This window comes from Candoia aspera, chromosome 7, assembly GCF_035149785.1.
Source record: "Candoia aspera isolate rCanAsp1 chromosome 7, rCanAsp1.hap2, whole genome shotgun sequence".
Taxonomy (NCBI): domain Eukaryota; kingdom Metazoa; phylum Chordata; class Lepidosauria; order Squamata; family Boidae; genus Candoia; species Candoia aspera.
In genome coordinates, this window is record NC_086159.1 from 47638292 (window position 1) to 47664937 (window position 26646).

Below are 26646 nucleotides of genomic sequence, written 5' to 3' on the forward strand. Positions count from 1 at the left end.
ATAAGGCAACTACTAAGGATCTTTCAAAAGCAAAATTGGGTCTGAAACCAGTCTGAAAGGTTGCTATCATTGACATCTTTAAAGTGACCTCTCATAAGTATGTAACTTTAACTTCCACCAGCCAATTCACAATCTATTTCTATCAGCTTTTATAAACCCAATTGGACTTGTATCCAAGAAGTCATTTACATCATCTTTTCAACTTATTTGTCCACATCCTCCATTAATATAAAATTAGATGTAGGAAATCTAGAAAAAAATCTACTACTGAAGAGTATTTCACATAAGGAATTCCAATATTAGCATGGATAGAAATCCTCCAAATATCTTGCAATTATATTGTTACACGTAAAAGCTACACTCATTTCTGTTAATGCAGAATAGTTTAATGTGATCCTAAAAGATATCAACCCAAGATTCTCTCACATTATACTATTCTACTTTTCAGAAGTCTGGTAGCAATCAGTAGAAGATATAATCAACAGAGAAGCTGTTCACACTTAAAATTCTCATGATAAAATGTAATTGTGGTTTTGTGTGTAACAATCAGCCAACTTTCCTGTGCTTCCAACCAGTGCAAAAATTGAAATCTGTATTAACTGTTATTGTCCCCAGATGTTAAAAGACCTAAAGAACTGACACGTGTGTAAAAAGCCCTAATAAATCTTTAATTGGTTTTGTTTTACTTTTGTGTTTTTACAGGACAAATTACAAACATCTGAGTTTCTCCAAGTGTCCAAGGTATTATACACATTCCCATCTGTCTTGCAGGAAGGAAAATTGGTCAACATTTTAATTGTAAAATAGGCTACATAATGGTACAGTTTACTATAATAAATGTACAGGTTTACACATAGTTTAGAAGCAAGAAAGATGCATCTGCATCAAAAGGCAACTTTTTAAACTGCCACAATTTAATTTTACATTCACACTTGCAATAGGTCACAAAATGGTTACTAAGGTCAGAACAATAAATCACTATGATGCACAAATACAGCAAAACCTAATTATATACACATAAATACATATACATGTATATTATACATATTTGTATATGTATATAGTAAATTTCATGAAAAATCTAACAGACCTGTCAAAATCTACTCTTGTCAAAAATATGTACTTGTTCTTTGAGAGCAGAATTTTGCGTGGCCAATTATATTACATATATTTGTTAGCATCCCAGACATAAACCAATTAAGTTTTTTTCCAGATAAGAAACGGTCCATTATTAAATATGTTGCCCACAAAAAAAAAGCACAAAGATAAGGCACAATAGGATTTTTCATTACACAAATGTGTGTCATGTTCATTTATCCATAAGAAAACGTGCATTATTTGTGCAAGTTCATGCTGCAGGGTCATATCTACAATAAAAACTGGACTACAATATAGGGTTTTTAAAAAAAAAAAGTTTCCCATCCCTTCACCTATATAATATCCAACTGGATCAACACATTATGTTGCTTCAACAGGAATTACTATATCAAATTACTTTATATTTTCAGGTTATGTTCCACAAGTTTTGTAATTTTAGGTGTAAACAATGCACACATTTAATATAGAACATACAAAACTCTTTATGTACTGCATTTCTACACTGAAGATTTTATTTCCAATCTTTGTGCATTTTTTTTCTTTTGTGCACGTTTAGGTAGCAAATTTTAAAGGAAAATATATTCCCCACTAGTACATTGTAAGAAGTTTTCTTTTATAGTAAATAACTTTTCACAAAGTGAGTACCTGCCAATTACTTCTTTATTGCTCACATAATTTTGAATCCATTATCACAGTAACAATATTAGACCATTCACACAAAAATCATAACCATATATTTTAATATAAAACCTACAAAAGATATTTAACTTGTATCTAATACTTCAAGGTATTTGGCCCTTAGATAATAATACAGCCAAATTAAATAAAACATTGGTTATGAATAAAAGAGGAAGCTTATTCACTGCTTTAAAGCAGACACTCTCACAAAACAAGGTTACTTTGCTGGCGCTGCCACCACCACCGTTTATATACAAAACCAGCACATCTGCATTCAGTTGGTTTCTGCTCCAAAACTACTAAAGCCAGTATCTTTCCCATCCCCTGGCTGACACAAATGTAGCTTTACAGCAACAAAAACTAAAGACCAGACAGAAATTAACACACATATTCATTTTCCATCAGAAATTGTAGGTGGTTTTTGTTACAAAATACCCACAAGATTATTTCACAGGAAACTATGGAAATACAGTACATCTCCATGCTTTTGGACTGTTATCAAACACTTGTTGGCGCAAAAATTCAGCCACATCTGAGAATGTTTAATAAATTCAACATTTGTCATGCAAAACATAATACGTTGATTTGCTTGAGCTCCAAAACATTTTATAGCCAATGTTCTTTTAATTCAGTACTACTCATTGCTCAGATATTCTAAAAAATGAGACTGAAAAATGATTAATGTAAATGTTAACATACAAAAAGTACTAAAAGTGGAAGACAAGGCCAGACAGGAAATGCTCCTGCTGCAAGTCAACAGTTCTAATAGGAGTCAATGTCTCAAGAGTTTCCCTGGTTGTTGGCTGTGCCTGTCCGGAGACGAAGATGAGACATTGAGTTCATATGTGCATTTGATGGCTTCAGAGGCGCACTGCAAGCAATAGCCTGGGGAAAACGATGATGATACCGATCTAACCGTAGATATTTTACTGTTACCAATTTGCCTGTAGTAAAGTATAATTTAAAAGATTAATATTATCATTTTAAAAATACAATATAAAGTAATTTTACAAGAATTATAAAAATAGTTTCACCTGCAATATTTTTATCTAAAAATTACTCATTTCCTGTTGAACTATTTGTTAGGAAAACTTCTTACCATCAAACCAAGATCCATGTAATGCTTTAAAAGCTTTTCCAGCATATTCTGGAGATAAACACTTGACATACACACAACCCTGGATGGAAAAATAAAACTTCGGTTGACATCCAATAAAGAAATTGAATATACGAATTAACTATCTTAAATCACTTTTTACCTCACGTGAATTTTTGTCCACTGCTATGTGAACTATTCCCTCATTATCACTGCACTTTTCCAAGATTGCTTCTTGAATAGCCAAATGCCAATGATCACCAATTTCCCTAAAAACACATATGACACATAAAAGTTGTTTATTAATGCTTGTATATTAATTTGTTCAAAATCATACAGCAAACTAATATAGAAATCAATAGGTAGCAATAAAACAGATGTTTAGATACAGTGGCATTCAAAAATAGTCTTCACATAGATCTGCAGCATTTAATAAGCAGTTTCAAGAAGAGGGGATACTGAACCCCCAAGTTCCAATTTCCTTAGAACACAAAATATTTTACATACATTTGCATCAATGCCTCTACCGATAAGAAATAAGTTTTTGATCTCAAGCAAGCAAGATAAAAATCTTCAACTCTAAAAGGTAAAGAGAGCTTTTCTTTTTATGTCCTGTAGTACAGAGTACTACTCACCAAGAACTTTACAGATCTCTTTATCTAAAACTGGCTACATCTGACTTCCCAGTATTCTCTTCACATAAGCCAAATAAGCAATATGAAATCAGCAGTTAAAATCATTTCTATGACAGTACATGTTAAAAAGTATCTAACTTCCAATGTTCAGACACTGATATTCACTATCAATGTAAGCTCCATGGACTACAGAATACTGCTCTTAATACATTTCACCTTTCCTCTTCTGCCTTTTAATAAAAATGTTTCCTCATCACTTACTGCAACTTCTCTTATTCTGAGCAGTGATTCTAAAGAGTAGAGATACAAGTCTGAAATTAGGGCTTTGTATCTACACTAGGGGTCGTAGATCACATGCTTGTCAATAATTTTAACTGCAGAGTTGGGGGGAAAAAGTGCTATGACCCAGGAAAGTCCCTACCAATCAGAATAACAATCATGGACTAAAAGGAGCAACAATCTCACTCAATATATTGTTCTATCCTTAATTCTTAAACAAGAATGGAAATTATAATGCTAATTAAATTAGTAGGAATGATTTAGATAGAAGAAATTTGTGGGGATAAAAATAATAAAAAGTAGAGCTATTGAAAGCATTCAAAAGAGATGCTTTGCTAAGCATTTTAGTGCATATAAAACAGCTGTGTCTTCTGGAAAGCTATTTTGAAGGCTTTCCTCATTGTCTGGACTTGTTTGTGAATGCAGAGTCAAGTATCATCTGTGCATGTACACATGCACATATTCACAAATACCCACAAAGAAAACTGGGAAAGCCCTAACTTTAACCCAATTGCAATGTTTGACATAACTTGATGTAAGCTCTACACATAAGAGAACTCCAAAATATCCATGAATTGAAGAAATTATGTAGGGAGGAATGGACCAAAGTACCTCCAAATTCAAAATACCTCCAAGTCAATGTGCAGGATTGATCAACAGGGGCAGGAAGGATTTGGTTGAAGGTACTCCTTCAATTTTCTAAATCTAGGTTTCTAAATCTAAAGCTTCTCATATATTTTCCAACAAGGCAGCTAATGCTGGCTCTGTATGTTCCAGTACACTAGTTTTGTATGTTGTTTGTTTAACTAGAAACTCTTCATCTAGGACTTAGATGAAACTCAGCTCAAACTGTAGGTCACAGTACTGCAGAATTACTGATAGTTCTAAAGGATTCACAACCTTTCTCTCACCATTGTACATACAGTATAGTAAAAAATGAACGCAAAGTATCAAAATACAATTCTGTTCTCTCTCTCCTTTCCTAAACAATTTATTCTATACTGAAACAGATATTCCATTGTATAAACATTAAAGTTTTCTATTTGTAAAGAAAATAACATACTTACATTACTGGATCAAACATATTGCGAATCTTTAAGCAAGGAGTCAAACTATTTGGTGGTGAATTTCTTCTATCTAAATGAAATGCTGCCAAATACATACATATATATATATACATATATTAGTAGTAAATCATATTATTCCATATCAAATATTTTAAAACCAATCTATTCCTTATTGGTTAAAAAATTGTAAGAAGATGACTTATACACAATGCAGCGTAAATTAATGAAATCGTATAAATGTAGGAATTCACTATCACAGCACATATTTCAGAGTGATGTTATAGACCCTAATATCTTCAGTACACAGTTTTACAATGCTTACTATGTTATTCAGTACACTATTAAATTTTCACTAATGCTATTAGAAAGCACTGTTGTGTATTTAATGAAATGGTCCTTGGTACAATGGAAATGTGGCTGTAGTATTGTACACATGAGGTTTTTTCACATATACTTTGGCATATGAAAGAAACAATTCCATTATACAAGTACTAGCGAATAATAGCTACAAAATGTTACTATAAATGAGTTGAACTAAAACAGAACTCTGAGTGGAAGAACCCGAGAGAAAATAGACATGCAGAAAGTACAGTTCTTCAAATGTGTGAAGGACTTGTGTTCTACCTATTTTACATGATAATATGATAGATTTGTTGTGAAAACAAATGATCATCTAAGAGAATGCAAGATTATCTTCCTCTATTATAATATATTCTCAGCTAATCTAATTAATAACTATAATCACTATAGCCTAAGCTCGGTCCTAAGATTCAATGCATAGCTAGGGAAAAAAAGTGGCTTTAAGGGGAATAAGTTAATGAATAAACTATACAGATCTACCCAGCTTATCTCAGAGATTCTCCTCTTAGCAGTACAATGCCTGTACAATATATTGCTTGGATCAGAGAATAACAATTAGAACAGAAATTAGATATAGGCATCTACTGAAGTAACCCACTGAGCCAGGCAGCTTTCATGCAAATCCAACTTACTTAACAAGGAAAACAAAAATCATTTTTCAAATTGCATACACACCATTGCTACTCACAAATCTGCTTACTCAAGAAATATATACAATGAATATAAAAATGTAAGTTATATCAATATCACTTCAGAACAAGTGATAAACTACAGTTAGTATTAACTGAAGATTATAGGAGAGAGAAAACATTTCACAAAGTATAAATATACAGTGTTGCATACCTTGACCTTGCCACACTTTAGATGGTATAACTAGCATTTTATCACATGATGCAGATGGCTGTATCCACTTCCATACCAGAAAATCGGCACCACCTATTCTTTGTGTTTCTGTGCGAACTCTAGATTCATTAGCAGCAAGGAAATCAACAGATCTTTTCCATACTTTTTTCATTTTTTTCCTTAAATATGAAATAAAAGAAGTTATTTTGCTTACATACTTATTTAAGTATTAACACATATTAAGAATCCATACTGAATATAGAAATTGAAACATTCATCTTTGAGTATTCTGAAACATTCATCTTTGAGTATTCTGAATGAATAGTAAAAATTTTAACTATTTGCACATACCTGTCTTGTGGTGCAATTAAAGAATCTCGAACATGGGGGATAGGCATATATGGTTGTAACTCTTTGTTTTCCTGACATGCTTCATTGTGGGTTCTTAAAACATCTGAAAATATTATGTTTGAGTTAACTAAGCTGTATATCATACTGGCATCAGACTAAGCTATCTAATGGAAAGTATTTAATGGTAACACAAATTACAATGTTTTATGCGATTAGGAGTAAATAAAAAACACTCCTGACAATAAAAGGTATCAAAAGTCACATTATACCAACACAACAAATACAGGAGAACTTTATCCAAAGGAACAAAGTATCACAGTCTAACCTCTGAAAAATCTCAGAATCATTCTTATGTCATGATTCCATAGTTTGGTATATTTGAAGCACACTATTAATTAAGAGCTTAGTTAAAACTTACCTATAATTTTTACCATCATGTCATACATCTGCCTGGTCTCCTCCTCCTCTTTGTACCATCTATATTTCATATACCTTAAGAATCCCCAAATCATTCCAACACCTGTGCCAAACAAAAAAAGAAATACCTAGCTAACAGTTGGAATGCTAAGAGATCTCCAGCTTTGCTTAGGAAGTAGAGATATTCAATGAACATTTTGAGCTTGAAACAAGTATTTCTGGCATTCCGTTGTCAAAACACCTACTTAGAACAAACCCTGGTTATTCTGAGTTGCAATGCTTCAAGGGCTCCATTCTGTTCTAGAGAACTGGATTAGCAGAAGTGTGCACTATCAGATCTAAAGCAGGAAAGGTGTGCACTATTCAGATCTATTCAGATTCAGAAACTTTGGATCCAACATGGACTCTCTTGTTATACCTGCTGGCAGCTCATGAGAGCCTAGGAAAAAACACAGTTTAAGGAGCAGCCAACAGTAACAGCAAGTGCACCCACAGTGGATCCAAAGCATTTTTTTCCCACTTAAATCTGAATATTGCTCACCTCTATTGATTGGAGTGTTCATTTGCATTTTGTCATTTTTTAAAAAAATACCTTGGCCTTGTTCAGTAAGGGTATGTGGGATGATCAAGGGGTAGAGTGCTGGGGAACAGGGAGATGAAAGCAGCCATATAAACAGAGCAAATGACTCCAGTGAGGTACCACTCTGGATTTAACTCCTGTTGATGAAAGACAGTATCATAAGGACAGCTGCAAAGAACCTGCCACTGGATTAGACTCACTACTGCACTGAAACTTGTATATGTCTGGCTACCTCAGCCTGAGGCTAGTACCCTATGCCATTTTAATTCAAGTGTGCTGCTTTGGGGTTTTATTTTTTATTTTAAAGCAATTTAATGGCACATGTGGATTCAGAAAAAGAGAGAGGATTCCCACAACCTACCCTTCTGCTATTCAACTATTTTGAAATTTAAAAGGACATTTTCATTCTCTGCTGCCCCAAAAGTCTCTCCTTCCAAATAAGATTTATTTATCTATTTGAGAGTATTCTTCCAATGAGTTGTTTGTGTGAGAACTGGCTGTTACAATACTGCTGAACCATTCACTATGCTTGGCTGTCTCTCTACCCTCCCACCAGCACATTTCAGCACATCCCCATATAAAAATCCTACTCTTCAAACAAACTATGCCTGGGGAAGAGTTAAGAGGGAGGAAGGAAAAGCCAGATCAAAAGTCAACAGGTCAAGAGAGACTAACTGCTACAAGGAGGCTTGTTTTAGCACAATGCCTGCTCTTCTAGTGGCGGCAATACTGCTTTCCACCTGCTACTATAGGGCAGTGAGACGGAAACAGGGATCAACATATGGAGAGAGGTTCTTAACTCTACAAAAGCAAAGGAGACAGTAATGCTGACTCTTTGCTTAGCTAGCATACTTCCCTCTAGCAGCAACCCAGGAGATGAAAGTGATTGACAGGAAGAAGAGACTGAAATCAGTGGAGCACTCACCATCATCAGAGCAGACACATAGCTTGAAGACCCATCCTATGCTGTCTGCAACCACTGCTAGGCAAAGCTGAACATCTCAAAAAACACCTTCAACCTCAGAAATATTCAAGAACCTGCTCTGGTATCACCAAAGTATCTTACCATCACTGATAGCAGTAGATAATCTTATGCTAGCAGTTAACAGCAAGATAGTCACTCTCAAGGAGAACAAAGTACCTGCACAGTAGTTAAAGTAGCAACCAGGGGCAGTGTGATCCAAAACCATTAACCATGATAAAAATTATCACATAGATCATGGCTGTGCATGATTATCCCTTCTAAGGTGGGAAGTTTTGGATTCCAGTGCCTTCTCTAGCTGGTTGCTCTAATGTACCTTGCTCCCTACTTCCATCAGGCAGGGATGCACTCCTTATCTCACCAACACAGGGGAAAAGTGTCAGGAATACTATAAACAATAAATTGTATCAGAAGTTTCCACCTTACAAATTTAATTCACACAAGGTAAAGTGCCAGCGTATTATCTCTCCCTTACTGAACCCTACATATGAAGCCAAGAGGTTGGACCAGGACCTCTTATACTACAAGAACCTGGCTCAAACAGCAAATCAAGCGAGTGTAGTGAAGACATCTGGATGCCAAATCTACACTGTGGCACCAACATGAAAAAGGCAGCCTGTGAGATGCAGTTTCCAAGAACAACTGTGGGTTGTCTACTTAAGTTAATCATTCAGAATGATCTGATCTCAAAAGAACCAGACCAAGTTCATCACAGGAGGCGCTACGGTTGTCAACAGTGCTCATATGGAGAAGTACAAGATTGTTGGCTATTTCCACCAGTCTATGAAAAGAGAGAACATTAACTCCACTTTCCTAACACCTGATCCCCCAGAATATTCTCACCTGGTAATCACACCTTTGTAAAGTTTCAACTTTATATTAGGGCAAGCCAACACGGTGTTTTTTTTTCCCAAAAAAAATATTTCATTATATTGGTTTTAGATAGATATGGCTTTTGTTAGTGTTTTAATGTAAGGGTGTCAGGGTGCATTTAAAGTATAAAAGGACCATGCTGATATAATTGATTTGCTATGGTAGTGCTTTGTATATACTTGTATATGCTCTAATGCCTGCTGATGAGAAACTTTCAGAGTGCATATAAAAATGGAAAAAAATACTTGAATTTTGGGCATGAACTTTCTGCAGGTTATTCTGCTTTGTTACTGTAAAACACAGTAACATTTAAGAAACTAAAAGGGATTGTGTTGGTTTGGTTGCTAGCTGAAGATAAGAGCATAGGTTCATTTGTTTTGATGAGCTGTGAATGTTGATATATTGGTGTTGGCAAAGCCTGACAAAATATTAGCAGTGGGAGTAGGTGTCATTGATTTTTAAGCTGTTATAATACTAATGAACACTATTAAAGCAGTTAAGCACTACCAGGCCCTTTTGGCAGCAAACAAAGACATCAAAGAAACCATACAATGGATGGAATGCTCAAGATAGGAGATATTGATTCACTGCCAATTGAAGAATGTGAGAGAACTGGCTCTTCTTGGGTGGAATACAAATTTCTGTTCTGTTAGAGCTACCTAGGATGATGATGATGATGATGATATTTGCATCATTCCTTTTGCCAATTTTTCTGGCTGGCCAAGAGGAACAGTATAGATATCCTTTCTACCTACTCATGTGACTGTGGAGTCAAAAACAAGGAAGCGAGAGAGTAGAACAACTGAAACACTGAATTTTGTTTCAACTGAATAACAAATATTCAAACTGTTTCAAAGTTTTTTGTTACAATGCAACCAAATCAAATGTTTTGATGGAACATTCCGGGCAAGATACTATGTTCCAAGTTCAAAACAAGTTTTCTACTTCATCCATATCCTATTAGAAGGTACAACTATTTTACATACAGCAGAACAAAATTATAAATATATTTCAAGAAGAATTATATTATTAGACATTAAATATCATTAACATTTTAAATTCTTCCTGGGTGAAGTAAGTGATGCGGTGGCTGCCCTCTCTCAGTGCCTGAGGGCTGTGGGGGCCTGGATGGGGAACAACAGGCTTCAGCTGAACCCTGGTAAGACGGAGTGGCTGTGGGTGGAGCCAGGAAGTTGTCATCTTTAGTTCTGGATGGGGTTGCACTGCCTCCATTCATACCCGGTGCGTAACTTGGGGGTCCTTCTGGACTCACGACTCCTGCTCAATGAGCAGGTGGCAGTTGTGGCCAGGAGGGCCTTTGTGCAACTTTGTGTTGTGCGCCAGTTACACCCTTTCCTGGATCAAGATGCCCTCTGGACAGTCACTCATGCCCTGATCATCTCCCACATAGACTACTGCAATGCACTCTACATTGAGCTACCTTTGAAAAGTATCCAGAAGCTTCAGTTGGTCCAGAACGCGGCCGCACAGGCAGTTATGAGTGCCCCAAGATCGGCACATGTGACACCACTGCTGCGCAAACTGCACTGGGTGCCAATCTGTTTCTGGGTCCAATTCAAGGTGTTGGTTATGACCTTTAAAGCCCTACATGGCATGGGGCCAGGCTACCTGAGGGACCATCTCATCCCCATAACATTAACCCATCCCACCCAGTCATGCAGAGAGGGCATGCTACAGTTCCCGTCGGCAAGGGAATTCCACCTGGCGGGGTCCAGGAGGTGAGCATTCTCTGCCCACCCTTTGGAACATTCTGCCCCCAGAGGTGAGGCAGGCCCCTTCGCTCCCGGTCTTCCAGATGGACCTGAAACCTGGTTCTGCCGCCTCGCCTGGGATGGGAAAGGCAATAGCTCTTCCTGGGGGTGGCTGGTGTCATAGAGTCCTCCCTGCAAACTGTAATCTCCCCCATTTGGATTTTATATTTATATGTATTATTTTAGTATCTCGGTTGCTTACTTTGTAATTTTATATGTTTATGTTTTTAAATGGTTAATTTTCTTGTGAACCTCCCAGAGTCCCCCAGGGGGAGATGGATGGTGATAGAAATTGGAAAAATAAATAAATAAATATTATTGATTTTCTTCAGCATTAGCATTTTTGTTAAGCATATAGACCACACTCAGATGATTAATTTTCACTGAACTATGCAGGCAGCAATCACTATTTATATGTGCCTCTTTATAGACTACTAAAGAGATACTTATATGGATCATTTCCTTATAATCCTTTCCTTTTATATTAATGTTTTAATGTTTGGATGTCAGTTATCACATCATATAATATGCTTTAACGAAATGCTTACCAATTTCCTCTACTTTCAGATAGAGGATACAAAATCTACTGAAAAAAACTGAATTATTTGTCAGTTACCATCACTCTCGCAATTTCTTAAAAGTCACACAAGTATGAATTAAGCTTTCAGAAGAAAAACAGTAAAACAAAGAAAGACTCACCTAACAGCAGAACAAATGATCTGCATGTTGCAGTAATAAATGCACGACGAAAACGACACGTAAGAGTCATCTGTGGCCTAGTTGATACCAGGTATTTTATATCAGTTGTCTTGGTTATGGACTCTTCATCTGAGCTGTTACCAACATACCTATCAGAAATAAAAGATAATCCAACCTTTTCTCATACCTATGACTCAGACCATAAACAAGCCACAGACTTGTATACTCCCTCTCCCTTCTACAGCTTTCTCCTGTTTAATGATAATCATATTCTGTGATATTAAAGACAATCTAGAATTAAACTGTTTTTAGAAAAAGACTATGAAATAAAATGACTTACTTTATACCAACATCTTCTCCACTATTTAATATCCATTGCAAGCATTCCTTAAATGCATGTTCATATTCTGGACTTAAACTCTAAGAGAAACAAGGAAATCAAATAAAAATAAAGAAGACCAAGAGTTCTCTAATCACTGCTGTATACAAAAGGTTCAGTGGCAAGAGCTGTTGCAAATTTCCAAAACAAATAAATGCTAGTAAAATGTAACAATGCTATGTAAAGCATTCTAATAGAACTATGTACATACATACCCACCCACAAATAAAATTCAACTATATTTTTGTCATTAACCTGATTATTTTATCATAAATATAGGAACAAGCAAAACTGTGTGCATAATGGCTACAGATTATGATTTGGACTTGGGCTTTGGAAGGGGACAATAAAACCTACAAGAGACAGAAAACACTGTGTGCCCATTCTGATATCTGAGTGATGGCCTAGAGACATAGCAAGCCCTTTGATGATCTAACATGGATTAACTGCCACATAACTCTTGTCTTCCAAATCACTGATTATATTAGTGATTATACAATTAACTATTTTTCAAACTGTCATATTTTGATGCTGAATGGGCCCATTTTTCTCTCTCTTTCACTGTTCCCTTTCACTGTCTGTCTCATTAGACTACAAAAATTTTGGCACAGCCCTGTCCACTTCTGTATTCAGCACCTGTAAAAATGTAAGTACTAATTTCACCTCCCAATTAAATCTAACCATTTATAAGCACCACTGATTTTTAACATTAAATGGCAAGCATAAATGACAGCAATCAGACAAGTCACAAAAGAAGATAGAGATACTAATAGCAAAAAAGAACAACAAATAAATGTTTGTTTACTATAGTATCAAGATAGAAATGTACACTTATAAAATGCATGTATAATGGCTGAAGGTCAATACTAATGATATGTCTAATTTTTGTGAAACTCAATTTTTACCACAAAATTGCTGTTTGGAGGGATAGTGAAAAATGTTTATTAAAAAAACTATTTCATTCTTTTGTACAGGCAAACAAATCACTTCAGGTCCACAAGGTTTCAGTCCAGAAACATTTTCTACATCTCTACTCTTTTCCAGTTTTCAGCATCTATTTGATCAGACTGATACTTTTTTTCATCTGGGATGTTCAACCATACACCCAACAGAAAATAATTGAGGGGGAAAAAATGATGTTGAACATGAACATCATGAAAATATAATGTCTGAAACACATTTTAAGCATACAGCCCCCCCAAAGAATGTAATTCTCAAATACTGAAACAAATCAGTAATACTTCATCCCTTTTCTGTATTTTCCATATATTTAGTTCATAATTTTATTTCTTTCATCATTTACACTTCAGTTATATGACAATGTTGAATTCAGCTCCATACTAAAGTAGGAATGCTGCATATAATGGATAGCATTATAATTTAAAGCCATATTAGAGGATTATTATATTTTGATTATTTTTTTCTGGATAAAAGTGATAGATTCCCCCTAAACATTTCATAATCCAGACTTTCATTTATGGCAAGAATATAATATAAACATCAACCTTGTAGGATCAAAGAAAATTTAGCTTAGGGAAGGATTCATGCTGACTGTATATTGCTGTGACTACTGAAAAAGTAGTTCATTCACAATTCAAATCCATACATTTATCAGTAGAATTTAGTTATTAGATAAATGCAGGATTTTTTTAAAAATCTGCTAGATCCTATTTTTTATACAGTGAAGGAGGGATGGGGAAAAGGATCTATAACTGATTAACTTTTAAACATCTGCTTGTTCATAGTTTTGCACTGTAAAAATAGACTAAATTGTTCCATTAGAACAGTGATTCTCAACCTATGGTCTGTTGACTGATTGTCTGCAGGGGACCAGTGCAGCTTCCTTGCATTCACTGCCAATCACCAGAGTCTGCTCACAGCCCCCATCTCTTTGCACTCATCACCATTCAACTGATTTGCAGAAACAGATCAGTGACTGAAAATTGGTTCAATGAAGCACAAGGTAGCAATGTGCTAAAATGATAAAAGCTGACAATAGAGAACAGGACTTGAGTGTAGTTACCAACTGTGAGTCCACATATACAAAATGAATGAATGAATGAATGAAATATGTTGTGCTAACTGAAATGGTGATCTAGCATAAGCAACTCAAAAAGAAAAGTAAAAATAGAAAAAGATGATGAAAATGTAACAATGCGATTTCATGGGCTGGAGATTGAATTATCCCTAACTACTTCATACTCAAAAGAATTTGAATGAAACACATTCTTGACCAACAAGTTTGTGCTAAGAGTTATCATTAACATGGCATGGAGTAATAAAATGATTTTCAAGCTACTCCATGGCCCTTCCAATTTTCTACTAAAAATGTATGCAAGTCATAGTAAAGTGATACAAGAGAAATTGTGTTGCTTTAGGTTGTCCCATTTATCAATTAATCACTTTTTCCCCACAAACCATAGCATTTACCTAATTTGTTCACATGGTTCTTGGTTGAAAATAGCAGACAGCTTTTGCTCTAAGATATTATAGAACTTGAATTTATAGTCTCTGGTAGAGGTGTGCAAACCATTTCACTCTGAAATGTTTGGCATGCAAACTTTTACAAAATATCCCATTTTAATGGTGGAATTGCTCATTATAGGGCAAAACAGGTAGAAGTGCTATTTCAAACTTTTGGGAAGTATTTCAAACTGGAAACAGAGTTGGTCACAATATTTCCAGAATGTTTGAAACAGTTGCTTTACACTTCAAACAGCACTTTCATACTCAGAACAGGATGTTTTATGCAAGTTTGCACTCAAAATACAACAAGATGAAACATTTTGTATATCCCTAGTCCCTAGCATTCTTCATCTGGAGAATGAAATTATAATACTTTCACCCTTTTTAAATGAGACTTGAAGATCGTTAATATATATAAAGCAACAGACCAAAGGTATTGCAGAATTCAGAAGGCCTATTAATTTATCATCATACCAAACAGGTTATAATGAATAAATTGATCATACAAGAACAGATTATCATTTTTTTAAAAGGCCTATACATTTTCCATCTAATATTTCTTACACTTAAATATTATGCTTAAAAATTCAAAATGACTTCTTCCAATCAAATATATACATGGAATATACTAGTATTTCTAACACTGTAAGTTTTTAAAATAATTTTTAGAGTGGAAAATATATTTTAAAATGAATGTTGCTTACTTTTAAATAAATAGCTGCTTCTTGGATGGAAAGACCCTTCTTTACAGAATTGCCACATTCATGATCACCTGGGAAAAATAACTTTTCATTTATTTTATGTAAGTATTGCTTCTTTATATTACATATAGGTGTGTTGGAGCAAAACCTATGCTATAAAAATGAAAAACAGTGTTGCATCTAATAGTGACAGAATAGATTCTTCCTTTTCCCTCTACAACTATATACTCCAAAATCAGTTCTGGAGGATGGGGCAACTTACCAGAGCAAATTTAGGATACATATTGGAACTGATGAGAGGAAAGAGTAATTGGGGAAGTCACACTGCATATACATGTATCTGTTTACAAATTCTACCTGCAGCACGTATAATCTGGATATACAGTAGTTCTATAATACTCTATTGTTCACAACCTGTTTGGATATTAATATAAAAGCATACTAATCTAGCTACAAAGGCAAACTTAAATTTTGTTGAAAGATCTACAGAGATGTATTTTTTAACTATTCATTAACTGAGCAATAAAACATGTTGTCAAGCCCCATGCAGCTGCACAAGATAAAAGCAGCAAAAGATATCCAGATCAGTAAGGTATCTTCAGGCTAGTCTGGGGTAAATGCAAAATCTTGAAAGCTGCAAGAATTTCCTCCCCTCTGACACTTATATATAATGAGTTAGTTAAGGCTCTTTGAATGATTTGAAACACTTCTTCCCAGATTTCTTTCCACTTGGCCTATGTTGCCATTTATGAGATAACTGTCAACTGACTTGCCTGCTATCTCAATTGTTTAGTATACTCTTTCTTTCATTCTTTTCCCAACCTCCTACAATTTCTCACACAAAAGCAGACAACTATAATAATTTTTCACCAACAGGTTAGTCAATCATGCTGCTATGAAATAATTATTTCAGTTAATTAAAAAAAGAATCAATTAGAAGAGACCATCTATGAACAAAATAACATAAATATTATTTTTTAAAAAAATAGGGCTCATGTCTGTAGTACCAGCAACTTCAACAAGAAAAATAAAATGCTGAAAAAAGTAAATTATTTTTTCTTAAAAAGAACTAAATAGTCCTACATGCACAAGATGAGTTGCCCTTCCTCATACCAGAAGTTTAATTAGTCTTTAATAGGATTAATAATTGGTTGTAATAAAGATAGTACTTTACTGTGGATTTAGCTTTCTTTATTCCTCTCTAACCAACGTATATATTTTACTCTTTAATTGAAATCTTTATTTTCATTTAAATGTCTGATTACTTTTTCACAGTATGACTAATAAAAATGCTTCTCATATTACATCAAAAATTTAGTAAGAAATTCAACTTCCAGAGGACAAAATGGTGGACTGAAGACAGCTCCTCAAGAAGCAGAGTTGACGCCTGTGGCGAAGAACAAAGAGCCAGTGAGTAGCTAGTGAGGAAACAGCCATCTTGCTCAAACCTCTGTCAGCGCCCTTAAAAGGACACTAAGTCTGCATACTTCCTTTTCTAATCACATTCAGAAATTACTTTTCAGCTATTAAAAACCTTTGGATCGACAAGTCTGAAAACACCCAGTGAGTTTGCCTTCAATCCTTAATGAAAGAAAATGTTAATTACAAGCTTAAGAACTTTAAAAAGTTGAAATAAACAGCAAAAAGCTAATTAAGACTTTGATTTTAGAAAGTTATAAATGAATTAAGGATCCAGATAAATTTGAAATAAGATTTTGGGATTAATTATAAAGAATCCTTCCATGAGAAAGTCAACCTGTTTTGATTTTTTTCGAAGACATAAGAGATAAACAATTTAAAAATTGGACACTAGAGGGAACTAAAGATTTTAATTAAAGGAGAAGATACATAAACCTGATTAACAGCTACAGAATGATGCAAAATATTGTAACATTGGAAATACTGAAAGATATTTTTGAAAAATGAAATCAGAAGTTAATATCGATAACATCAATAGCGATGTCTGCTTCTATGGATAGGTTGTGTCCAAAGATGTTTTGGAAGAAATGGCAGAAGAGGAACAAGTTTTATCTGACAAGAAGACAGAGACAGAGTTGACACTGAAAGTGGGTCTACAAATGACAGGCTACAAGAATGACACAGAAAAAAGATGTTTCAGTGGACATACAAAAGAAATTGGTTGATGCTTTTAAAATAAAAGGGAATTACAAAAAATAAACCTGGATAGTTCTTTCATATTCAATTTACAAAAGAGGTTTGTTAAAGCTTGGGTGAATCTTGTGAGAAGGGGTAAAAAAGAAATGAAAAGAAGTTATAACATTACTTGAAAGGACTAAAGATTAATATTGTTAGAAGTAAAAGGAAGGAATATAAAGTTGGTGATAACGATGCTTTATGGTTGTTTGTTTATAAACAAGAGATAGGACATGGGATGAAGAGATCACTGGCTGTAAATTAAGAGGAGGTGAAAAGTTACTAAGATTGTTTATACTTGTGATGAAGATTGGAAGTCACTCATATATATATATATATATATATATATATATATATATATATATAACTTTTCTATTGTTTTTTCCTTTTCCATTGCCCTTTTTACTTTCTACTCTTTCTACTCTTCTTTCTTTTAGTTTGTATTAGTTTTACTATTGCAATTATAATCTTTAATAAAATCATTTTTAAAAAAATAGTAAGAAATTCATATTGCTTAGCCTCATATTTTGTTCCTGAAACTACAACCAAAAATACCCATTTTTTTTACATTTGAATGGGTTTTTTTAGTTAAACTAATTAATTTTAAAGACTTACCTGCAATTTGTGCCAGCTTTTCATGAAGTCTATATAAACTGTTCATGAGAATTGGTTTGTCTACCTAGAGAATTAAAAAGCTAATTAACATGTTTTGTTCTAAATGTGTGTTTTAAAAATGCCTGAAATCTTTCATAATCTATGACTACTTAAATCCAAAAATAACAATCTTTTTCAGGTAGGATTTTAACAGCATATGATGGCTGCCCTCATAAAATGGCTGCCATGGGAGATTGGCCTATTGACATGGTTGCAATAGTGGATAAGGTGAATCACAAATCAACCATTTACTAATACTTTCACTAGTTACATTATTTACACTAATATAAATCCCTTATAATTGATACATATCATGTGAAAGGTCCCCTGCGCAAGCACAGAGTCATGTCTGACCCTTTGGGGGGACGCCGCTTTTGCAACGTTTTCTTGGCAGACTATAGCAGGGTGGTTTGCCATTGCCTTCCCCAGTCGTCACCTTCCCCAGCAAGCTGGGTACTCATTTTACCGACCTCAGAAGGATGGAAGGCTGAGTCGACCTGAGCTGGCTACCCGAGAATCCAGCTTCCGCTGGGATCAAATTCAGGTCGTGGGGAGTGTTTCAGTTGCAATACTGCCACCTACCACTCTTCACCACACAAGGCTCTCATACATATCATACAACAGCAAAATTCATACAGTAACTTCATCAAATATTTTTAAAGCCGATATTCCATTTAATTTTAAAAAGTTGCAATAAAGCTTACCATAGTTATTAAGTACATACTTACTTCTACACTGGATTTCCCAATGGTTGGATTTTTGCCTATAAATGAAAAGAAAAGCAATATACTAAATATGCCAATTACTGTAATTGTATTACAAAGCTATTTAACTACCTCCCTAAATGCATCATCTATATTTTACAACCAATCAATCAATTTTATGTATGGCCAAAAGGCCCAAAATCTATATTTTACAGCAGAATACAGAATAGGTAGATGTCTCAATGATATCCAGCATCTCTGTAGTGTAACTTGTTACCCTCCTCCATTATGTATTCCTTATTTAAATAGCAAAATGTTTCTGTAAGTAAAAGTTCTCATTCTTAGCAAGTCACAATGTTCAAAAACATGCAAAATATAACCACATAGTATAATTTCATAGATGTCATTCTCAAGGACAATATGGCTTCTCAGTTTGATGTGTCTAAATTAAAATAGTAATAATATTCTATTTGATTGTTCTAATGTAGACAAATTTAGAAAATGAACATAAAATGCAATTTTCAGATATTATAATAAATTAATTCAGGAAAGGTTTCTTCTCTTCACCTGTTTATGTAAGTTGCCTATTTGGCAAAACTATAATGTGTACAATTTGAACTCAAAAAGTTAAGCTATTGCATTAACATACATTTAAAATCACCTTAAAGACAAGCTTGACTCTCAGTGATTTCATAAACACGCCCAATCAATTTTCTTGGCAACAGCATTACTATTGCCTTCTTCCAGGATATTTTTGTTTTCTCAGTGTAGCCTACAGTTATTTTATTAAACAACTTATTTATAATAATTTATTATGTACTTTTACCAAGACTCAGTACAAATCAAAAAGAGAACACAATAATTACATGTTTTTCAATAAAATCAGTTTATCAAGAAAACGAACATTTTCAACTAAAACAAATGAAACACCACCACACATATTTAAAGAAATGTCCTATAATACACCATAACACAAAATAAACATTAGCCTGAAAACTACCAATTGTAATGATAGAATAATGAAATAATGAGGCCTCACACTAACCTACTAGTTAAATAAAAAGTATTTAAACCGTTTTTAAAGGCCATCAAACTTTTATAGCGGCAAAGGAAAGAAGGATTCAGTTCCAGAATTGGTAGGGCAGGTCCCTGAAAACCTGGAGTCTATGGACTTGGAACAGGGAAAAGAAAACTTTACCCAATAAAATATAAGTAGAAAGCAGGGTTATAGGGAGAAGTACAGTTAAAGTTTTGTCCCAGTGCTTGGATGGGAAGAAACAGGCTCAGACTCAACCCCTGCAAGACGAAGTGACTGTGGGCACTTGGCCCTCCCAATGATGACAACCTTCCATCTTTGGTCCTAAACTATTCCAGAACTGGGGCACTGTTTGACGATCAGTTATGCTCATTCTTGCACTGAGAGGCCTTCCTCATGGTCACTCATACCTTGGTCAACCCATGGTTGGACTGCTGCAATACCCTCTAAGGGGAACTGCCTTTGAAAACCACTCAAAAGTAACAGCTGGTCCAAAATGTGGCAGCACGAGGAGCCTCACTACAGGTAGCCCTCGGTTACCGACCACTCATTCAGCAACTGTTCAAAGTTATGACGGTGCTGAACAAGGATATTTACAACCAGTCCTCGAACCTGTGGCTGTCGCAGCATCCCACAGTCACGTGATCGCCATTTGCAACTTTCACAGCTGGCTTCTGACAAGCAAAGTCAATGGAAAAGCCAGCAGGAAGTCACAAATAGCAGTCATGTGACATCTCACTTAACAACCCACAGTGATTCACTTAACCACAACCCGAATTGATGAACTGACATTGTATGTCAGGTGCGGTTACGTGACTTTTCACTTTACAACTGCATTGTTTAGCAACAGAGTTGCCAGTCCCAACTGTGGTCAGCAGGTGAGGACCAGCTGCTTATCAATATAAAGCTTCTGCCATAAGAGCTACAGTGGTTACCATTTGACTTCAGGGGGCTAGTTATCACCTATGAAGCTCTACATGGCATAGGCCTAGCTATCTGAGTGACTTCCTGTGCCCATAGCACTGCCTATCCTATGCATTCCAATAAGATTAGCTTGCTTTGGGTCCCACCAATGAAGTAACGTCATCTAGTGGACTCCAAGAAGTGGGCCTTCTCTGTTGCTGCACCTGCCCTTTGAAATAACATCTCTCTGGAGATTAGCATGCCCTCCACCTTATCTACCTACAAACGTTTCTTAAAACCTGGATTTTCCCCCAGGCCTTGGGTTAAGATGCAGGGACAGGCCCTTCAAGTTGGTTAAGAATATGTACGGAAGGTTTTGTTCTCTTGAATGGTTGCTTTTTTATCAGTGTTTGCTGTCTGTATGATACTGTTCTTTTAACTTTGTGAAGCCCACCAGAGTCATTTGAACTGGGGCAGCATACATGTTTAATAAAACAAATTAAAAAACACAAGCATTAGTAGTTTGATCTAGGCTCTGGCTCAAATAGGGAATCAGTGAAGAGCCCTGTGATGTAATGAAACATGGGAATAGCACAGAAGGTCCAGAACAGCTTGAGTGGCACCATTCTAGACTAGGTTCAGGGGATGGAGAGAGGAATTAAGAATATCTGCCAGGAGACTACTGCAGTAATCTAAGGGCAAAACTGCCAAAGTGTTTGCTAATGAAGGTAGAGTCTCCTCTGTCAACTCCCCAACATCTTACAAATACTCATTACAACCCTCACTATAAGATAAATAGGCCAATGTCAGATGATCATTAATCAAGACCCTGATCAGAAGAAACGAACAATCCAGGAGCCCTGGAGACACACTGAGGACACAGCAGAGAATGGGAATCATTAAGCTGAAACACAACAATCTCTGCATTTTCCATATTCAATTGGAGGCAATAAGAGGGCATCCAAGATGAAACATTCCATCATGGTTGACCATAATGGACCTGGGTATCAGTGTAATGGTGAGATTGAAAATTCTTATCATGAATCAGGAGTATAAAAAGTAAATGAAATAGGACCCAAGATTGATACCTGAAGAATACCCATTAGAAGGTGAAATTCTTGGGATTTAATCCTCCACTCAATATTATAAAAATAAAAATGGGGAGACAAAGGAGATGTAAACTAAGTGCTCAGCCAATTGTGCCTAAGGATGTAGACAGCAATATCTGATGCTTAAGTGTATCAAGTACTACAGTCAAGCCCAAAAGAACTAACACCAGAGTAAGGTGTTCGGTCTCAGCCACCAGAATTTCATTAAGAAACTGAAAAACTATTCTTTCAGTTAAATGACCTGACCCAACCCTTGACTAAAATGACAGGAGAAATCCACTGGAAGATAAATAAGAAATCACTGTGAAAGGGCAATTGTCTTAATAATTCTGGATAAAATAGGGACAAAGGACAGTAACTTAAATACAAGGATCCATGTGGATAAAGAACAGTTCACCAGACAGGAAGGTAATAAGACAGGACAAGAGATAGGAGAAAGGAAAGTGGGACAAGGATCAGCAGAGGAGGTGATATGGAGGTTTCCAGAGTTTGTCAACCCTCTCATTCTGCAACATAAATAAATTCAAATGCAAAGGGAGTAGAAGAAAATAAAAAGTGCAATAGAGGAGAGCTAATGGAAGGGAAGGAATAAACAGTATCTATTACTGTATCAGACAATTTTCTTATGTTCTCAATTGACAGAGTGAAGCTAGGAGACAGATTCAAATACAGTTCTAAAATGCCATTTACAGTAGATGTAAAAAGTCTACATACCCCTGTTAAAATGCCAGATTTTTGAGAAATAAAAAAAATCAGACCAAGATAGATCACTTCAGAATTTTTTCCACCTTTAACATACAAGTTGTATAATTCAACTGAAAAACAAACTGGAATCTTTTAGAGCAAAAAGATAAAATTTAAAAAACTAGAATAACGTGGTTGCATAAGTGTGCATACCCTTAAACAAATACTTTGTTGAAGCACCTTTTGATTTTATGACAGCATTCTGTCTTTTGGGGTAGGAGTCTATCAGCATGGCACATCTTGCTTTGGGAATCTTTGCCCACTCTTCCCTGCAGAAGTGCTTCAAATCTGTCAGATTGCGAGGGCATCTCCTGTGCACAACCCTCCGTCAGGTCACCTCACAGCTTTTCAATTGGATTCCAAAACTTTGGTCATCTTCTAGTGAAGCCATTCTTTTGTTGATTTGGAGGTGTGCTTTGGGTCATTGTCATGTTGAAAGGTGAAATTCCTCTTCATTTTCAGCATAGGCCTGCCTGAAGGTTTTGTGCCAAAACTGACTGATATTTGGAACTGTTCGTAATTCCCTCCACCTTGACTAAAGCCCCAGTTCCAGCTGAAGAAAAGCAGCCACAAAGCATAATGCTGCCACCACCAGGCTTCAGTGTGGGTATAGTGTACTTTTGGTGACGCGCAGTGGTGTTTTTGCACCAAACATACCTTTTGGAATTATGGCAAAAAAAGTTCAAAGAGAAACATCCAAGCCTGGCTACATTTTGCAAAATCCTACACCAAGTCTGACAAAATCATGTGGGACAATGTGTTATGGTCTGATGAGACCAAGATTGAACTTTTTGGCCATAATTTCCCCCTAAAAGATTTCAGTTTGTTTTTCAACTGAATTGTACAGCTTGTATGTTATATTAAAGGTGGAAAACATTCTGAAGTGATTTATCTTGCTCTGATTTTTTTACATCTCAAAAACCTGGCATTTTAACAGGGGTGTATAGACATTTTATATCCACTGTATTAACCCAAACACTTTAGACAATTCTAGATCAAGAGAACGTATACCTAATAGCTATAAAATGAATGCATATAGCAATGCAGGATCCAAATATCATTTAATCTCTTTAAATAATTATGTACCTGAAGACTCACACAGCAAATTAAAAACTGTGTGAGTTTTTAATTTCCAAATTTTAAGCCATCTTTCCACTGAGCTAAACATAAGGAAAACACGCTATTCCATTTTTTAATCTACCAAGGAGTGACATTTAAAAACTTGAAATAATAAAGAAAAACACAAGGGAAAAAACCCATCAAGTTAAACTAATATTTTCAAAATCAAAGAATTAGACCAGTAGTACTCAGTTTTAAGAATTCAAGAGTATACCATTTTGCCTTGAACTTGAAAAAGGAAAAGGTTGTCCTTTATGTTCCTTTTTTGCTCAGACACACAAGTCAAAATGATGTGCTATAGTCAAAAACACATATTAGAACTGTTTTAAGTTAATGAACTAGTTCATTTTACTCAAGAACTTTCACTGTCAAAATTTCTTCAACTAAAGTCAAGCGCACACTTGTTTTAAAAACAATTCTCTCAACTTTCAGAACTCCATGCAATTAAATCAACTTTATGTCACTAGTGATCAAAATTAATGTGAAAATGCACCTCAAAGAATATAGAGCCTTCAGAGGAATAAATTCTAAACTTACCATAACCTTCTAGATCATGTAATACATTACAAACTGCTACATAAGGAGTATATCCATACAGGAACTAGCATTGTGCATTTTGATCAGAATACAGCTGCAGTATAAAAATGTATACCGTATAATTATTTCACACATTTATAAATGAAAATGTCTTCCATGTGCAAATTTTATGAATAAAACAGCTTTCTAAATGAACCAACATCATATCTGAGTGTCAAACACTATAGGTCACAATCTTTGGATCAAGGTTTTATTTGATCCAAAAATTGTGTAGTCAAATGAGTTAATTTATGGGCAGACTCTCATCAACATTAAAAACATATATACTTGAAAAGTCAACATATAATAAAATGTATAGCTTTAGCATTTATGTATTTACTCGAATGTCAAGTAATATGGCAAGGAACTACTGTTCCATCCTAATACTTACTGTCAATCCCCACATTCTCAGATACTCCAGAACCTCTCATTCTCAGGTAAGTGAATCCCAACACCAGAAAGAACAAGCATGCTGCAGTTAAGAGGAACATGGACAAATAATGAGCACTGAAACTTCCTGTGGTGGATATTTCTTCTCTCTTGAATTGCTGAAACAGATCCTCTTCAGGCTCCGAAAGCTTTGGATTGTAAGAATTTTTCAAATATGTATGATTGGAACCTGTGTGATTGGAGTGATTCATTTTAGCAGATGCAGAGGTGGTAGCACCCAAAGCCAGACTGTTGGTAGCACTGTAAATGCTTGGTTCAATATTGTAGCTACCAATTGCATCAGGGAGAACATGATTGTTGGCTGGTTTCCTACTACTACTCAAGGAATCAGTTATTTTGCTGTGGTCTAAGTCAGCTAGCAGCGGCGGCAGTAACAGCTGATGCGCTTTCTTGGAAGAGCTGCAGCGGTATCGGGGGTTAAGTGGATTCAAGTCCAGGTAATCGCCATCTCCTCTGGCTGCTGCCGCTGCTTCCTCCTCGCCTTCCTCTCGCCTGTCCGCTCTTTCAGCGTTTTCACCACCGGCGGCGGCCCTAACATTACCCGCAAAACCACCGCCAACCGCAGAGCCTTGCCCCGCCTCCAACACGCCGTCGCCGGCTGCAACACCTTTACGGCCAGAGAACGGGCTGACCGGTTTACTAAGATTCTTCCTGGAGAGATAGTGGCGGGCAAGGGATTCCTCCTTCAGCCCCAGCTCCCTAGCCGCGACCTCGTCCTCTTCTTCCGAGTCCGAATACTTGTCCCTCATATTTGCGCCGCCGGAGGTGAGCAGCCTGTTCCCGTTCACTGCTCGGCTCTTACCCCGCTCCCGTCGCGGCTCGGCCTCCTCTTTCTGGGCGTACTCCTCGTCCCCGGGCGCTCTCCCACCCTGCGTCTGCTCCCGAGCCCCCGCCGTGACCGTCGCCCGTCTAGCCGCCGCTCCCCACCAGGCATTGGGCTTCCTGCGGGCCGGCAACTCCGCCAAGGCACTATGGTTGAGGCAGGCGGCGCCCGACGCGCCTGCAGGCCTCGGGTCCCGACGTGAGGCTGAACCCCGTTCCCTCCGGCTGGCAGCGGCGCCAGCCTGGCCCCTGGGACTGGCCTCCACATCCGATTCGTCAGAACTGAAGCCCAGCAGGACTTTGCCACCGCCTCCACCGAGGGGAGCTGCGCGGGCCCGAACGCCATCCCCGCCAGTTGCTCCGGACAAAGACGAGAGGTCGGCGCTGCCCAACCGAGCTCCCAAGCCGCCGCCGCCGCCTGCTCCCTGTGTATTGTTGTTACCGTTCCGGGTCTTGTTGCCGACAGCGCCGCGGGCCCCAGAAGTTCGCTCTTCCTCTCGCAGCTTCTTTAGCTTCTTTAAGTAAACTGGCCTGGTGCTCTCCGTCAGCGGTCCCGGCGAGAAGCCGAATCGCTTCAGCTCGGAGAAAAGCTCCTCATCGGTGAGCTGCGCGGCGGTGGCCGCCGCCATTTTCCTTCTCCAACACCCGCCGTGGCCGCTTCCTACCCACGCGCCGAGCTCTTGTCCCCGCCCAGGGGATATAGTCTTAATGGCTCCCCAACTAGAATTCTGGCTCCTCGATGCAGTTGGCAGTTACCTCCATGTTGGGGGCCGCAAATGTATACGAATGTACTAGAAGTCTGTATTGCCTACCGCACAGGATTCAAAGCACTTTTCCCCCCTAACAGAATTAGCGTGATTTTAAATGCATCATAATGGTCAGCATAGGTAGATATAGGGATAGGATACGTCGCTTGCTGAATTTTTGATTGACATTTAAATTACCAGAAGTTCAATTATTGAATTTCCTCCGATCTGCAGAAAAAGGAGTGGGAACTTCGTCACAGTATAAATCATTACTTCAAGGAATTGTCAAAAGGAAAGTTTTTAATACAGCCATTTTTACTTTTAAGTACAGATTTTCCCATTTTTGTTCGTTA

At 36.6% G+C, this 26646-nt stretch overlaps 1 protein-coding gene across 2 annotated transcripts; it reads right to left on the reverse strand.

Moving 5' to 3' along the window:
- Window positions 1-647: 647 nt before the first annotated feature.
- Window positions 648-26224, reverse strand: LEMD3 (LEM domain containing 3). 2 transcript variants are annotated; one of them, XM_063309239.1, is made up of 13 exons: window positions 24667-26223; window positions 18813-18847; window positions 18046-18109; window positions 15280-15347; window positions 12071-12150; window positions 11731-11879; window positions 6826-6927; window positions 6408-6510; window positions 6057-6235; window positions 4854-4935; window positions 3036-3141; window positions 2876-2954; window positions 648-2720 (listed from the first exon to the last, which is right to left on the reverse strand). In XM_063309239.1, the coding sequence occupies exons 1-13, from the start codon at window positions 26174-26176 to the stop codon at window positions 2557-2559; spliced, it is 2721 nt and encodes a 906-aa protein (XP_063165309.1). In that variant the 5' UTR covers window positions 26177-26223; the 3' UTR covers window positions 648-2556. The 2 variants fall into 2 exon arrangements, with proteins under 2 accessions (XP_063165309.1, XP_063165310.1); XM_063309240.1 differs by lacking the exon at window positions 6826-6927 and having other exon boundaries at window positions 24667-26224.
- Between the last annotated feature and the right edge of the window lie 422 nt (window positions 26225-26646).

Coding starts and splice junctions, on each gene's coding strand:
- LEMD3 (XM_063309239.1), bottom strand. CDS start 26,176: ATGGCGGCGGCCACCGCCGCGCAGCTCACCGATGAGGAGCTTTTCTCC. Junction 6,236..6,407: donor TTAATTGCACCACAAGACAG/GTATGTGCAAAT, acceptor TTCATATTTAAG/GAAAAAAATGAAAAAAGTAT. Junction 2,955..3,035: donor TGGACAAAAATTCACGTGAG/GTAAAAAGTGAT, acceptor TTTTCCATCCAG/GGTTGTGTGTATGTCAAGTG.